Source organism: Castor canadensis, chromosome 7 (assembly GCF_047511655.1).
Source record: "Castor canadensis chromosome 7, mCasCan1.hap1v2, whole genome shotgun sequence".
In the NCBI taxonomy this organism is placed as follows: domain Eukaryota; kingdom Metazoa; phylum Chordata; class Mammalia; order Rodentia; family Castoridae; genus Castor; species Castor canadensis.
This window is the reverse complement of record NC_133392.1, coordinates 162,516,321-162,533,546: the sequence shown is the minus strand read 5'-3', so window position 1 is coordinate 162,533,546 and position 17,226 is coordinate 162,516,321. Positions and strand designations below refer to the sequence as shown.

General features: G+C 50.9%; 1 protein-coding gene across 1 annotated transcript; it reads right to left on the bottom strand.

Annotated features, from left to right (window-relative positions):
- Positions 1-7,296: 7,296 nt before the first annotated feature.
- On the bottom strand, positions 7,297-9,374 carry Fndc10 (fibronectin type III domain containing 10). Its single transcript, XM_074081598.1, has one exon. The coding sequence runs from the start codon at positions 9,372-9,374 to the stop codon at positions 8,706-8,708; it is 669 nt and encodes a 222-aa protein (XP_073937699.1). The 3' UTR covers positions 7,297-8,705.
- Positions 9,375-17,226: the final 7,852 nt, after the last annotated feature.

Below are 17,226 nucleotides of genomic sequence, written 5' to 3'. Positions count from 1 at the left end.
GAGGCAGGAGTTCCAGGCCAGCCTGGACAACATAGCGAGAATCATCTCAAAAAACAGTAGAGAGACAAGCCCTAGCGCTTACAAAAAAAGAAAGAAACTAGGGAGAGAGGGAGGGGATGCGTTGGCTTTATTTGCTGCGCGCGCAGCTGAAATTTGGGGCTGTGATGTTAGGGTGTGCATCCTCCAGCCACGTCTAAGCTGCCCTGATGCAGCTTGGAGTGGACAGTGAGTTGGTGGTGTGTTCGGAGAGTGCAGCGAAAGAGAGAGGTGCCTGGAATGGCAATGACCCACCGTGGAATCGGAACTAGGAAAAATGAGCAATGAAAGCATGAAGGTGGCTACGAAAAACACATCAGCACTCAATTGTAGATCCTACTGGAGTGCGCTAATTGTCACGGGAACAAAGTGAAAACAAGGATATGGAATTGACCAGTATCTGAATACCTAGAAAGGTGGAACTAACTGTAGGCACAGGTTAAACAGGCTCTCTTTTGGAAAGCAGGCAAGAAGTCTGCCATCATTGCTCTTGGTGTCTGCCCATGTGTTCCACCCAACCCCACAACTGCTAGGGATCAAACTGAGAGCATTGGGCTTTCTACTGCTCCCTACCACTTTAACTATAACCCCAAGTCTTTTTTGTTTTTATTTGTTTTTGAGGCAGGGTCTCATGCTAACTTTGACCTGACTGGCCTCAAATTTGTGATCCTTCTGTCTCTCAAATAAATGGGATTTACAGGGATGAACCATCCTGCCTGCCTCTTGGTGTTTTTGAGAAGAAAAAGGTTAAGAATCTTTAAGGACTTGTCAGGGGAACAGTATAAGGAAAAATGTGCTTTGTAGGACTTGAGCACATTTAGAGGTAAATGAGAGCATCTTCCCAACTTTTGCCATAATATTTGAATAGTTTGTACGCAGAGCATGAAGTCCAAGGAATAAACACCAAAGTGGGTCACACCAGTCATTTGTAGGTAGGAGAACTAAGGATGGTCTACAGGCCTTTATACTTTTCAAACATCTGTATTATAATGAAGATATATTTCCTTTTACATTCACAACAAATAACAGCTATTTCTACTTGAAAAATGAAACCTCTTCTGACCTTTCCCAATGCGCTCAAAATACATTATAGTTGGACCCCTCGTAATCCCATGTGTCTAATTTTGTTTTGCAGCACTGGGTTTTGTGCTTCTGCTTTACAAATTGAACCATACAGCCAATCCTGTCTAGAATTTAATGGTCCAGCAGCTGAAAGCTGCTCATCTTATGCCTTTTTTTTTTCCCAGTGGGACTGGGGTTTGAACTCAGGACTTCATGCTTGCTAGGCAGGCACTCAACCACTTGAGCCACACTTCAGGCAGTCTACCACTTAAGCCAAACCATGAGCTCACATTTGATTTTTAAGAAACGAGGGATTACGGTGTGTAGCTTCAGTGGTGGAGTACTTGGCTAGGGTGCACAAAGCCGTGGATTCAATCCCCAACGTAGAAGAGGAGAGGAAGGGAAGGGGAGGGTAGGGGAAGGGAGAGAAGAAAGAACTTCAGTGCCCTACCTCCTTGCCAATGCTTGCTATGGCTAATTTTAGACATATTAATAGGTAATATATCCTGATACATCAATATAGTTTTAATTTGTACATACCTAATGACTACAGGAACTGAGCATATTTCTATGCACTTATTTGCCATCTCTGCATCTTCTCTGATGACATGTTCAAATCCTTTGTGCATGTATCATTGTGTTACTGTAATTTTTATTCTCTATTATCAACCAAAAAACAGAAGTCTTTAAAATTTTTATGAAGTACAGTTTATCACTTGGTTCTTTTACGGATCATGCTACAATATCTGATATGAAAAATATGCCAGCACCAGTGGCTCCTGCAGAAATCAGGAGGATCAGGATTTGAAACCAGACCAGGCAAATAGTTCTTGAAACCCTATCTCAAAAAACCCTTCAAAAAAATAGGCCTGGTGGAGAGGCTCAAGGTGGAGACCCTGAGTTCAAGCCCCAATACTGGCAAAAAAAAAAATGCCAGATGGGATTCATGGTCGATTGCACATTGCAGAAAAGAGGACAAATGAAGGAAGTTGAAGACATAGAAACTGTACAAAATGAGTCAGGAAAAAAAAGGATGAAAAACAAGGCATCAGTGAGTTAGAGACAAGGTCAGTCAGCCCTGTTTATGTGTCCTTGGATTCTCCAGAGAGTTGGTTTTTATTTTCTGGCTGGTTATCACAGATACTATTCCTAGCCGTGTTTGAACTCTGGGGAATTTTCCCTAATTATTTTTGTCAGCTCTTTGCCATGTGGGATTTTCTCACACACGTGCACCAGTGAGCACTAAGCTGCAGATTCCCAGTTTCCTCTTTCTTTCAGACTATGCCCTGGGACTCCCTGGAGTCCCAGCTCCTTTTTCTCAACTCTGGGAGACCATTGCACTCTGCCAAGCTCCCCTCTGCCCCAAACCCTGGAAGTCCCCATGGACAGTAAGCCACACAGTAATCATTGTCCTTTCTCTCAGGCTCATAGCACTTCATCATCTAAGTACAGTACATACTTGGAACAGTTGCTTCACTCATTTTGTGGGCTTTTTAGGCATTTCAAGTGGTAGGGTAATTCCTGTCCCCATTACTTCATGTTACTTCATGTTTGCTGGAAGCAGAAGTCTCAATTTTTGAAAGAGTAAAATGTGGGAAACTCTTCCTAAAGGCATTAAAGTTTTAATACTAAAGTTAATACAGTAATGCTGTGGATGACAGACCCACAGAATAGAACAGCCCCAAATTAACCCATGTACATGTGGGAATGTGATATGTAACAGAGGGAATGCCACACAGCACTGAAGATGGATGGGTTGTCTTTGTAGACTGGGTTAATAAAACTGATTTCCTGTGTGGGTACAAAAATGTTGGACCCTTACTTCACACCATATATCTAGATGACCTCTAGATAGATTAAAAGACCTAAATATGAATGGCTAAAGTCATCAGGTCATAAGAAAAAAGTGCAGGGGAACATTTTCATATTCCTTGGGTGTGCAAAAATTTCTTAAGACCCCAGAAATACATAGAGAAAAATGATAGGTCTGATGTTATTAGGAATTTATTCTCATGCCTGCAATCCCAGCAACCTCAGAGGCAGAGATCAGGAGGATCACAGTTTGAAGCCAGCCTGGGAAAATAGTTCTCAAGACCTATTTTGAAAATACACAATATAAAAAAGGGCTGGTGGAGTGGCTCAAGTGGTAGGGTGCCTGCCTAGCAAGCTTGAGGCCCTGGGGTCAAACCCCCAGTACTACCAAAAAAGAAAACGGTTTTATTTTCAACAAAAGACACTATTGGCAAATGTTAACAGCAGAGAAGCAAATATTTTCAAGATCTAAAGCAGTCAAAAGGGAAATTATCGTTTAGAATTGTGCTATTCCACACAGTATTCAACATGTGGCTGTTTGAATTTTACTAGATTTTTGGGGAAGTACTGGAGTTTGAATTCATGGCCTTGCACTTGGCAGGCTGACAGTTTTTTTTTTTTTTGGCAGTACTTGGGTTTAAACTCAGGACCTACACCTTGAGCCACTCCACGAGCCCTTTTTGTGAAGGGTTTTTTCAACTATATGCTCAGATTTACTATTTCAAACCTTGATCCTCCTGATCTCTGCCTCTGCCTCTAGAATTGCAGGCGTGAGCCACCAGCGCCCGGCTACACTCTATCTCTTGAGCCGTTTTTATTTTGGTTATTTTTTTCACTTTATGCCCATGCTGGCATGATCCATGATCCTCCTAGCTACACTTCTTCCCATGTAGCTGAGATGACAGGTACTTGCCACCACGTTCAGTTTCTGTGTTTGTTTTTGGTGCACTGGGGTTTGAACTCAGCCTCACACTTGCTAGACAGGCACTCTACCACTTGAGCCACTCCACTAGTCCAGGCCCAGCTTTTATTGATTGAGATGGGGCTCTCATGAACTTTTATCCAACCTGGCCTTGAACTGCAATCCTCCAGATCTCCACCTCCTGAGTAGCTAAGATTATAAGCTTGAGCCACTGTGTCCAACTTGCTTTTGCTACTTTTCAAATAGGGTCTCAAGGTTAGTGCCCAAGCCAGCCTGGGCCTCCATCCTATTTATGCTTCCTGCATACCTGGGATGACAGATGCACACCACTGTGCCTGGCCTTCATTGGTCAAGATGGGGTTTGGAGACCATCCTCCTCACCCCCAGCCTGGCCTTGAACCACAATCCTGAGCTCTGCCTCCCGAACGGCTAGAATTACAGGCATGAGAGCCATCATGCCCCACTGAAATTTATTGTTTCTGAGATATGGTCTCACTATGAAACTGGGACTGGCCTGCAACTGGCCAGCTCAGGCTGGCCTTGAACTCTCCATCTTCCTGCCTCAGCAGGAAGGATTATGTGAATAACTCACCGGGTCCAGCTAAGAAACTGTATTTTGAATTTCAATTAAAGTTTAAATAACCCTATAATCCTAGCAGTCTTGAGGTTGGGTTAAGAGGATGTTTGTTGAGTTTAAGGTCAGCCTGGGCTAAATAGCAAAACCCTATCTCAAAAAAAAAATGTGCATGGACTGGAGATGTAGCTAAGTGGTAAAAGTGCTTGCCTAGCATGTGCAAGGCCCTGGGTTCAATACTCAGCACTACAAGAAAAGGTGCATATAGGACAGAAAGGTAAAATAGGTTCTGTCTAGGGATGGGTATCCATGGGAGGGGGGAGAGTAAATGGAGAGGGTACAGGAGGGCAGATATAGTTGAGGTATTTAACACATATATGAAAGTAGAGCAATGAGAAGTGTTGAAGGGGTAGGGGGAGGTGGCACAAACAATGTAAACACAGGTAAGTAAGTGTAAAAATGACTAATAAAGAAAAGTTTAAATTATTCTAAGAAGGGGATAATGATGGAGGGGGTGAATCTAATTAAGATACATTGTAAGCACATATGTAAATGTCTCAATAAAACCCCTGTACAACTAATATAAATTAGTAAAAATGTAAAAGAAAAAATGTTCCATTTCTCAGTCATACTAGCCACATTTCAAGTGCTCAGTATCCACAATGACTAGCAGACAGGTTTGTTATGGACTGGACTCTGTCCTCTGTGTATTCTCATGTCCTAACCCCTGGTTCTAAGTGTCACCTCATTTGGCTGGGGAGCATCAAAATAGCTGAGCACATGGAGGTTCATTGAAAGAGCTTGCATCTCAGTGTCCTGGGGTGGCTACTGATGCCACCCCAGGCAGAGTGTACCACTCCAGCTGACTAAGACGGGGCACATGCAGTGACCAAGGGAGATTGAAGGTCTGGTTTGGACACAAAATAGGTATGATGTCCCCACATCTGAGCAGGGCCAGGCTGGTACACAGATCTATATGGAACACAACTCTGAGGGTCTTGGCCCCACATATACAGCAATAAAATGATTTATTTCTCGCCACCTGATGGTCTATAAATTTGGTCCTTTTACTGTTTTTATTTATAGATGAGGAAAATGAGGCACTGAAAGGTTGCATGACTCCCTGCCGAGGATGGAACCAAGGGTCTAGTGAGTATTGGGCAAGCACAGTACCATTGAGCTGTGCCCCCACCCAGCTCATGGCTTTTTTTTTTTTTTTTTTTTGCAGTACTGGGGCTTGAACTCAGGGCCTACACCTTAAGTCATTCCACCAGTTCCTTTTTTGTGATTTTTTTTTTTTCAAGATAGGGTCTCTCGAACTATTTTTCCTAGCTGGCTTCGAACCAAGATCCTCCTGATCTCTGCCTCCTGAGTAGCTAGGATTATAGGTGTGAGCCACCAGCGCTCTGCCAGCTCCTGGCTCTTAAACAGCAGAGCCAGGATGACAGCTCAAGCAGCCCATGGTGTGTCAGAATCAAACCAAATCACTTCTGTGTAACAAGTATAAGTTCAAGAGTTTTAGCACCAGTGAGAGACAGGATGACAGGACAGAGGGAAGCCACTGAAGTGTTAAAAGGAGAGTGATGTGTCCACACACCCACATCCACCCTGACCTGGATCACCTATTCAGAGGCAGGAGCTATCAAAGGACAGCAGAGACCATGATTTATGACAGAGATGGGGAGGGACAGAGAAAGGGAGATGGACAAAGAGGGAGAGAAGCCACTCCAGGAGGAGGTAGGACTAGGGGACATGCCAGATGTCTAGAAGCGGACTGTCAGCCTTTAGGTGGACCAGGTTTGGGAGGAGCCAGGATTTCCCTGGGAATATGGAAGGACTAGGGAGAGGACTCCTTGCCTGGGGAAGGAGTAGTTTGTGGGAATGACCATGAGCTCAGAAGCAGGAAGTGTCCTGGCCCCCAGATCCAGGCTGTCTCTCAGACTGAAGCTGTTTCCTGTAGGGCCAGGCTGCTTAAGCCCCATCTATGCAAACCCAAAGTCCTTGAGAAGCCCCTTGGTCTCAGTTGATAAGACAACCCTGTAGATTTAGCTGGCAAGAGCCCAAACCCCCAGACGCTGAATCAGTCAGGAGCCTGGGAAGGCCTCATGCAACTTTGCCCCAGCCTGAAATTTAGCTGCATGTTAAGAGCTAGAGGCTAGATGCCAAATACCTTACATAGGGCACTGCCAGGGGGCTCCCACTTCTACTGTTGGTGGTTGAAGACACCTGAATACACTTCTTAGGTGGCTTGGGGCCCCCAAAGAGCTAGGGTAGGAGGCAGCTGGACCCAGAATTCCTCCACTCCCACGGTGGCTGACTAGACACACTGCACCCCCCTCTCTCCTGTCCTGGCCCCTCTGGATGAGTCATTCCCGAGAGATGACTCACCCCGCTCCTGGCGCTTTTCTTCCTCAGGGTCACAGGTGCTACAGGACATCCCAAGAACAGTCCAGGTAGGAAGAGTGTGCAAGCCCCAGGTTCATCCTCTCCCCACCGTCCCCACCCCCACCATGCTCTACCATGCCACAGGGAGGTCTCAGACTGGGGAGGACTCCCCCTGGAGTAGACTAATTGCTCAAGTGGGTCACTGTGAGCCTGGGCTATTTCCAACCCAAGCAGGTGCCGCCTCCCCACCCCCGCCCAACATAACTGGCCCAGGAAGAGATGCTTTCCCAAGGTCTGAGGGTGGACAGACAAGCCTGTCCTCTTGCCAGAACTGCAAGGTCAGTAGGCCAGTGCACCCTGCCTGAGAAGGGCCCCATCCCTCCCAGCCAAGAAAAAGGTTGGGTCAGTCACTGGACTAATGCTTGAGGCCCTTGAGGGAACTGGGCCCACATCCTTCACTCCCATTTCCATTCCCATTCCCCAAATAAACACACAAGCCTTGTTTTTGGTCTGAAAATGATAGACATTTAGACACTGGCGCCAGGTTTGCAGCTGACCAGCGCCACATGGGCGGGCAGAGCAAAGACAGAGAGGTAGGGTGTGGGGGCTGCAGGGGCGCCAGCCAGGACCCAGGGCTGATGGTGGCCACTGGGATGAGGGTCGAGGGGAGGTTTAGCCACAGTGACCAGGAGGTGGCAAGGTCAAGTCCAGGGGTCAGAGCCAGGGGCTCACAGAGAGCTGGGCAGTGCCATACTGCTCTCGGTGCCCATCACCAGGATGGGTGACCTTGGCCAGGTGTTCAGGTCTGCCAGGAGGTGAGCAAGGCTAGCCTTTGTCCATGGTGGGTGGGGAGGTAACATAGATCCTGGGCTCTCAAATCCCAAGCATGAAAAAGGTTGGGGGCAGTGCGGTTTGGTCACACCATGGCCAGTGAGGTCTCCTGGGTTGGCTGAGGCTTGGGATTCAGACCATAGTGGAGGGTATGGCTGGGCGAGACTGTCAGCTCTCCATCTGCCTTTGGGATCCAGTGCTGCCCTCCCAACCCCCCCCCCACTTCCCACAAAAAGTCCTCATCAAGGCAGTACACACAAAAGGAGAGGGGGTGCCTAGCTGCAGACTAAACAGCCTCCCCAAGTCAGAAGACACTCACCCCTGGATGCAGTAGCTGAACGCTGGGCCCAGCTTGCTGAGCTACATCGTGGCTCTTGGCTTGTCAGACACCCAAAAAGGAAGACACGATAGGGCCCGTCCACCCTTGCCTGGGGATCCTGCAAAGCTCGAAGAGGGGGTGTCCCCAGGGGGGACTCTGGCCAGAAGCATGCACAAGCCAGCCAGTCTCAGGGCCACAGGCCCCCTTGGACAGCAGAGGGATAGTGGTTGGCTCCTGCAGTGGGCCAGAGATACTAAGGCACAAAGCTAACCTAAGCCCACTGGGATAGGGTGAGAGGGAGAAGACAGGCTCCAAGGGGCCACTCCCCCAACCTGCAAAGCACAAAGTGACCAAGCAATGACCACAGCCTGGCTCTGACAACTTGGCACAGGATAGGAGTTCAGGGTGATGATCCAAAGTGCCAATGGCTCTTGCTGGAAGGGGCCATATGTCCTGGCCGCCCCTATAAAGGCTTCTGGAGAACAGGGGGATCCCTGGACGCTGCTGGCAACCCAGCCCAGACCAATGGACCAGTCTGGAGCCAGAGTCTGGGAAGGCAAAGGCCCAGCTGGGGCTGGCAAGGTCGTGTGATGATGCCATGGTCCCTGCGTGGGCCAGCAGGTCCCCTATTCAACTCCATCAGGCCCTCCGTGGGAATCTTAAAGAGGGAGCGGGAATGAGGAGAGGGAAGGCGAGCAGGCGGAGGGCCTGGGGTCTCAGGCGCACGCAAGCAGGCTGCGCCCAGGGCAGGTCCCCCACGGGCTTCAGGCCTGCCTGCGCAGGCTGGGCCGCCGGAAGGTGGGGTGCATGAGGTTCTCGGTGATGTAGGCCACCAACAGGCAGATGACCACGAGCATAACGCAGATGGAGCCGCCCACCGCCGTCATGGCCACCACGATCTCCTGCATAGCAGCCGGCTCGGCGGTGAACTCCACGCACTCGGCGGGCTCCGGCGCAGCGGCGAGCTCGGCGCGCAGCGGCAGCGGCTGCAGGCACAGGCGGTAACGCACGCTGTCGTGCACGTCGGGCAGCAGATAGTCGCGGCAGGAGGCGCCAAGCAGCACGCGATCGCAGGGGAAGCGCGTGTAGGTGCCGCGCCACGAGCAGTTGAGCGCGAAGGCGCGCACGCCGCGCGCCTCGGCCGGCGCCAGTCGCCACTGCAGCAGCACGCTGCGGTTACGCAGGATGTGGGCGCGCAGAGAGCGGCCGGCCGGGGCCAGCGTCACGCAGCCGGGCGCCTGGCAGCGGAAACCTCGCGCGGGGCTGCGGAAGCACAGGCGTCCACCGCCCGCCTCGGGGCCCTCGGACAGCACCTTGTAGGGACACCAGGGCGCGTCGGCGGCCGGCTCCCAACCCGGCGACGTCGGGGCGGCCGCGGCGCCGGGGGGCGGCGCGCAGGCGGCCAGCAGCAGCAGCAGCGGCGGGGCGCGCATCCTGCGGCTGGGCCGGCGCGGCGAGGCGCGGGCTCGCGGGCGCACGGGGCGCGGCGGTGGGTCACGCGGGCCGCGCCGCCGCCGCCGCTGCTGCTGCTGCTGCCCGCGCTCGCCAGGCGCCGCGCCCTCCGCCGCCGCCTGCTGCGACCCGCCCCACGCCCCGTGCGCGCTTGGACCCGGCGGCGGAGGCGGGGGCGCCCCACGCCCCGCCCCCTTAACCCTCGCCCGGCCACAGCCTCCGCGCGCGAGGGGGCGGGTCTGCGGCGGGGAGGCGCAATCGGAGGTGGTCCGGGGGGCCGGCCCTTGCCACGCCAGTCGGGGACTCCGGGCTCCTCGGTGGGGGACAGCGGCACTCGGTATCTCTCGCAAACCCTTGCCCATCTTGGACCCGCTGTAGGGACCGGCAAAAGGAGGGTGCTGCCTGCCCAGACCGAGCCCTAGGCTCTGACTCTTGCCTCAGCTTTGTGTGGGGACCCAGGCGCTCCTCAGGGAAGTAGAAAGTGACAGGGACCTAGGGGACCCCATGTCCCTGACCAGAACCGTGCCGAGCACCCGCCAGCCTGCTTACAGGTTTCTAATGGAAGCCTGGGTATCTGCAGTCTGTCTGTCTTTTTGTATGGAGCACAGGCAGTGGGGGTGGGGAGGAGGGGGGCACAGGTGACAGTGTGGTGGGGTAACACCATGCAGCATCTCTGGTCCGTGGACCGCTGGGAGGCCAGTGTGCCAGTCTACTCCAGGAAGAAGCCAACGGGACACAGCACTAGCTGTCCATTGTGCTGCATGGCCAAGGAAGTGAAAATCCAATCAGATCACCCTGGTGCCTCCTGAGGAGTCTATCTTTGTCCTTCCCTGAGCCTGTGCTGGGGCTAGGGGCTCATCAGGACTGAGTTTCTCCTGGCCAGCTGCCCAGGATGGAGAGGAAGGCTGCCTCTCACCACCGGGTGGAGGTTGGCCATGGGACTGAGGGCTTTGCTGTCCATGGCATCATGGACAATTTGGAATAGAAAGAGGACAAGGGCAAGGGGAGAGCCTGTGCCCAAGCGTCCCTATGCAAGGACCTTCAAGCTGTGTGGGATTAGGAAGGGAGATGTCAGGAAGTTCTACCTCCTGCCCAATGTTTCTGGTCCAATGAAGCAAATGAAGGGGTTCACTGCAGTCCCCAGAGGCCACAGGAGCGCCCCCATCTCATACTGCCCCCCCCACCTGTGCAGTTGGCCCATCCAGTGGTCAGCAGGACCTAACGGACCCAGGGACACTCCTGTGGAGGCCTAGTCCCAGAGCTTGGTTCTGGTTGAAAGGCTGGCACCCCAACCATTCCATCTGCAACCTGCAAGGAAAGTGAGCGCTGTGACTTTTCAGAATCTGCATCTCAACCTCTATTCAAGACCTCCTTGTCACGCCTTTGCAGGTCCCTGCCCACACAACTATGGATCAGCACAGATGCCCCTGTGTGCAAGTAGAAAGCTAGGGAAACAGGCTAGAACAGGCAGCTCCACTCTGGCTGGAGCCAACTTCTTGGGTAGTTCTATTGGAAAACAGAGGGAAGAAAGCTTGGGGAAACAGACATGGTGTCCTGCTAGGCAGGGGGCACAGAGAACATGTCAGGATGAGGCAGGCAGATGGAGAAAGACCAACACACAGTAGACAAGCTGAGGCTGAAACACAAGGTCCTCCAGTGTGTCAATGCTGTGTTGATGTGTGCCCCCAAACCATTCCCATTTCTAGTAACAGTACATCCATTTTCCTTTAGGGAGCGAGCCCCTTTCTCCATTCTCAAGCCCTGGGGGGCTCAGGTAGAGCTGACCCTCCTGTGCCCAGAGTTTGCAAGTGGACCAAGCCTGGCCTCAGCCTTAAATCTGTGCTGAAGTTCATGGGAAGGAGTGATTGCCCCACTGCCAGCTGCTGTGGCCCTACAGAGCCCATCTGAGAAGGAAGCCAACCATGGCAAAGGCAAGAAACCCGACCTGGCTGCTTACTTCAAAGCATCTGAATCTAGCCTCACCTGAGGCAAGCCGACGCCCTGGCCTTCACAATCATGGGGCCAGTAAGCCCCTTTTGTGCAAATCCTGAAACATGGAGGTTTCTGACTTCTGCAATTGAGGGTCCCCATGGTGTCCTCAGTTGCAGGCCCTACAGAGACTGCTTCTGCTGATTTCATGTTTGGTCTCAAACTATGGACTGTGGACACAGACTTAGCCCTGGGACTGGTCTCTGGATGGGAGCCCAGTGGTAAGGTACAAGGGTTTAGCAAGGAAAGGCAGACACCACCACCCATTTCCCAGAGAAGAGAAAACTTGTTTCTTTAGGAGCAATACCTTGTCCCCAGGGTGTCTTGTGGTCAGTGGGATCTTGATACTGGAAGTGAGGCTGGTCCTGAGGAAAGAGGAGAGAGGAGAAGGGCAGCTCTGTTTAGCACCTGCAGTCCCATTAGGGGTGACTGAGGCAGGCAGATAGTGAGTTTGAGACCAGCCCAAGCTACACAGCGAGGCCCTGTCACAAAAAAAAAAAAAAAAAACGTTTAAACAAATACTTCATACCATGTCCATGAATAGAAGCTCAGTATCGCTTCCATAAAAAGAAGTGCCAGAAACATAACCATCAGGCATTCTGGGTTTCTTGTCCTGCTTCGAGGCTACAGACCGACTGCAAAGTGTATCCCTGGAAGCTTCCCTGATCTCCACTCCTCTGCCACACACCAAGCATAGCCCACCAGGTCCCTTTAGTTCCCAACCCACCTGAGAGGGAGCATTTGTCCAGTGACTCCACCCGGGTCATACCAGCTGCCACACGGACAACTGGACCACAGGTTTGTGAACAGCCCTGGGTAGGGAGCAGCCCTGGAGCGGGGGCTCAGCCCTCCCTATAGGGAGACTGCCTGGCTTTCTCTTTGCAGGAACTCTCCTTCTTGTCACCTGCCCAGGTCCAGGGAGGCTGGAAACTATTCTTCCCAGCAAGGGAAGGCTGAACTAGTCTGCAGTTATCATGGAGACCTTGGGGGACTTTTTGACAAGGGTTGTTCCCCTGGCCAGGGCCACAAGACAAGCCTTGTGACTGGTATTGGCCTGATGGGACCCAAAGCAGGAAAAGCCACAGGGAAAAAGGCATGGTCTTGATGCCTGGGTTGTGCAAAAGGAACCAGAAGGCTCCAGAGAACCAGCGGCCTGCTTCCCACAGGCCCATGGCCCCAACCCTGCATCCCAGCAGGACTGGACAGTGGTTTGGATGTTCTGATACAGCTCCCTCAGGCTCTGGGAACTACCTGCTCTGAAGAACCACACTCCAGCTGCTTTGACTGTCCTTTGTCTCCAGCTGCAGTGATCTTTCTCTCTCTTCCCAAGAAGTGCAGCGTCTTCCAGCTCTCCCCACCCCCCAATTTCTGGTCAGGACCCAGAGGACCAGGGAGCGACTGAGCCCCTAGGAGAAAGAAAGAGCTGGTTCTCACATCTGCCCTGGGGCCTGTGTTGGGGAGGAAGAGGGATGGTGACCCTTGGAGAGAGTGGCCTCTCGGGGTCCCCATGCCTTCCCCAGTAAGCACCCAGTGAAGCTGCAGGGATGAAGTTCTACCAACTCAAGCCCAAGGCAGCTGCAAGGTCCAGCAGGAGCCCTATCACTCCAGGGCTATCAGGGAGAGCAAAAAGGACACTGTCCAGGCTGATGCCTAGTACCTTGATCCTGCAATGCCAGGCCGGTCTGGCCTGTGACAATGACAAACATCTCTAGACCTTGGCCAGGTCACTGAGGCTGTGCTGGGTGGGGCCTTTGCTCACCTTACTTGCCACCCCTTCCTTTCACCTTGGAGGAAACTAGTGCCCAGAGGGTGACCCACTGGGGAGTGGGGGGGCCTCCATGGTCCCTGTGCAGAGATGTATTGCAGTGTTTTGAGTGTCTGCGGGGCAGTGTGGTCAACAGGCTGAACCTCTGCTTTCTCACTGTAGAGCAGAGTGGTCAGTCCTCAACTTCCAGAGTCTGCTGCAGTTTGGGTGTTGAATGTCCCTCAAAGGTCTAAGTGTTAAAAGCTTGATCCACAGGGTAGGGATGTTAAGAGGTGGTAGAATCTTTAGGAGGTGGGGCCTAATGGGAGGTCTTTAGGTCACTGGGTGTGTGACCTTGAAAGGGACTTTTGTACCCTAGTCCATTTCCTTTGTGTGTGTGTTTCCTGGCCATAAGGGGAAGAGGTTTTCTGTTTTGTTTCCCAGTGGCACTGGGGTTTGAACTAAGGCCTCACACTATCTAGGTAGGGCACTCTACCAGTTGAGCTACTGTGCCAGCCCCATGTTGGGTATTTTCAAGATAGGGTCTAGTGAGCTATTTGCCTGGGGTTGGCTTTGATCCTCATGATCTCTGCCTCCTGAGTAGCTAGGATTGTAGGGTGAGTCACTGTGCCTGGCAATGAAGGCTTTTGCCTGGCCATGTGTTACCAACATGATGTGTTGCCTTGCCACAGGCACAAAAACAATGGGCCAACTGATCATGGATGGAAGCTATGAGCCAAAACAAACCTTTCCTCTTTATAATCTGATTATCTCAGGTGTTTTGTTATGGTGATAGATAGTTGTCTAACTTGGTCCTCCTGAAAAGAGTGGCCCACCAGCTCTAAACACAGGGTTTGAGAAGTTTCTCTGGGTCCCTGGGGCCTCCATCAGACTCAGAGGGGCTGGAGCACAGTGCTTGTCGGACTTTTGGGTGCACACATTTTCCATTTGGGAGCAGAGCCTGTGTCTGGAGCTCCTTGAGTGCTGGTGGCATCACCAAGCTCTGGGGGGCTTGTCATTGTCACAGGCAAAGCATAGCAGGATTTGGGCATCAGCCTGGACAGTGTTTTCTCTGCTCAAGACACAGGGACCCCCCCACCCCTTTAACACTTTAGACAAGGGAGACTAGCAGTATGAGTGCTGTCTCAGCCAGGGGTGTCACTTAGTTCAGAGAAGAAAACAGGCTCAGAGGGCCTATGAGCCTGGGAAGTAGAGCCAGGTCCCACCCCAGGTTTGCTGTTGCCCAAGACTGTGAGGCAGGAACCTGGAAGCGGGAGGCCCTCTGGGGTCTCTCCAGTCCCTCCATGTGGTTCTGTACTCCCATTTTTCCAGTATCTATTAGGACAAGCCTTAGGCCAGATGTCAGCTTTTTACCTAACATGCACTAAATTGCACAGTATTGAGCAATGTAGGACCCTCATACCAGGTTTTGCCAGACAGGGAGAACCTGGAGCCCATATAGAATTCCCTCTGATGCTAGGCCAGCAGGCCTTCTCAGCCTCACCCTACCTGCCCAGGCCTTCCTTCTCCTTCCTGCTCCTCACCTCTCCTACCTGTCACTGCCAGAGCCCCAGGCACAGCCAGTGTCTTACAGTCCAGGTTTTCTGCAATTCAGGGTGGGTCTTACCTTCCTATGTTTGTTGTCAGCTCAGCCACAAATTTAAAATGATGCTGTCTGCATTTTATGCAAATTTTATATAGTTTCATTGAGGTCTTTCAAGTTGTCTATCCACCATACTGCTGAAAGGAGACTCTTCCAACCTCCTTGTTGATTTATTTCACCATTTCATTTCTTGCAGTTGCAAAAATTCAATCCAAAAATATAGCATTGTAGAAATACGTCCCAAGGAAATCTCTCTCCTTAGTCTCCCAACACCTGTCTTACGGCTGTCAGCAGCAGGTGGTTCCTCCCACGGGGAGCTATGCACACCAGGAGATAAGAGTGTGTAGTCCATTTCCCTGTGTTTATGATCGCAGCAGAGCAAGTGCTCCCTTCCTCCATCTTTTCCCTAATGACAGGACACAGAGACCCACGTGGAGATGTGAGGATACCTTGCCATTAGATAGCAGCACTCACCTCAGTGCCACCAAAAAAAAAAAAATAAGTTATGAAGATAGCAGCACTCTGTTGATGGAAAGGACTTGGGTTCAGTCTTTTGCTGCAAAAATTGAACTCAAACATACCCTTCTGGACACATAGGTCCTAAGTGACTGCTTCCAGCAGTGCCCGGTGTCACCACCTACAGGGCATGTGGTGGATTACCACGCTGGGTCTTGGGCACTGGTGATGGGGTTTTTGGGGGAGGAGGGAGGTGGAGTCCCCGCCCACCCCTGGATTACTCCTTTTTGTAAAAAAATTACATTTTATTGAGGTATAATTTAGTTAGGATAAAATACATCCATTTTGAAGACATAATTGGATATATTTTGGCAAATGTGTGCGTCTCAGTCACTATGAACTTTGCCCCTCACAGAGCTCCTGACCCCTTCCGGCCATCTCTCCCATGGCTGCTCTGCTTTCTCTCACTGTAGTACTTTCCAAGTAGCCAGGGTGTCAGGTGCATGCCACCATGCCCAGCTTTATTGGTTGGGATGGGGTCTTGCCAACTATTTGCCCGGGTCGGCTTCGAACCCTGATCCTCTTGATTGCTGCCTGCTGAGTAGCTAGGATTACAGGTGTGAGCTACTGGTACCCAGCTAAAAATTTTAATCCCTTTTTATTTTATTTATTTTTTTTGTGGTCCTGGGGATTAGAACTCTGGGCCTTGAGCTTGCTAAGCAAGCTCTCTGCCACTTGACCAACATCCCCAGTCCTTTTGCTTCTAGTCTGGTTTTCAGATAGGGTTTCACACTTTTGTGCAGGCTAGTCTCATACTCAGATCCTTCTACTTCTGCCTCCTGAGTAGCTGGGCTTGCAGACGGTGTGTATCATGCCTGGCTTGTATTTGAGATGGGGGGTCTCACGAATGTTTCCCTGAATTGGCCTCAAACTTCAATCCTCCTGTCTCTGCCTCCTGAGTAGCTGGTGTTATAGGCGTGATTGATCCCTCTTTTTTTAAACTCCAGTTTTTAAAACATACATCCTAAGGGAGAATTATCAGGACTGCTAATGATTTTACCCATCTTGTTAAGTCTCACTGTACCTGCAGGAAAAGAAAGTATGACGGAAAGGAAGAAACAAGAAGAGCTTAGCTGCTCTGATTTCTTATCAGGCCCCTCTGTAATTAGCAGCCCATGACCACTGCATGGCCATTAGCACCCCATGGCCAGGGGGACATCTCCATCCTTTTACAGTGAATTCAGTGACTTGGATACAGTCTGGAGAGGGGCCATCCCTGTCTCCAAGAAGGGCTAATCCTCAGGCCTGTTTCTAGGAGTCCAGCAACAGGGCACATTGAGACAAACAGCTAGGATTATAATGGGAAAAAGGAGCAGGATTTTAGTTTATAACAAGTAGCCTCTTTGGGCAATAAAACAGAGATCTTTCAGAATTAATCTCTATGGCTGGAGGCTTAAGCAGTAGAGTGCCTGCCTTGCAAAAGGCCCTGAGTTCAAACCCCAGTGGCCACACCTCCCCTAAAAAGTCTCTAGGGAGTGTTTCTTTTCTTTAATTTAGAACAATCTCTAATAATTGTTCACCTTGGGTTGTAGCAACTTTTTAAGAGATGAGGTTACTTTAGGACTTAATTAACTCAAAGTAAATTATATTTATTTACATCATTCCACCTACTTTTAGTTTCCTTTTACTTTGTTTTTAAAATCTGAACTATACTGATGACAGAGTGAAGCAAATTAAGCTCACCTGTACACACATAGCTACTGAAATCCTGCCAAAACCTTTGTGGGCTCTCCCATCCACGGTGAGACCCCCCTCGTCTCTCTGTCCTGTGCTAGCCTAAGAGCACCATTCCCTTCTTTGGAGACTCATGTTGTCCGTGGGAAATCCATAGCAGGGGATCATAAAGTCTGCTTCAGATTTGCAAATCAATTTCACACCCTGAACTCCATGCTTTGTCCCCCTTCCCAAAGAGGACTTTGAAAAAGAATTTTGAAGCAATTCACAAAGTAGGAAGGGGCAGAGATTTTATCAGAGCAAGCAA

What these genes read in the sequence shown, in the direction of transcription:
- Fndc10 (XM_074081598.1), bottom strand. Translation starts at nt 9,374, where the DNA reads ATGCGCGCCCCGCCGCTGCTGCTGCTGCTGGCCGCCTGCGCGCCGCCC.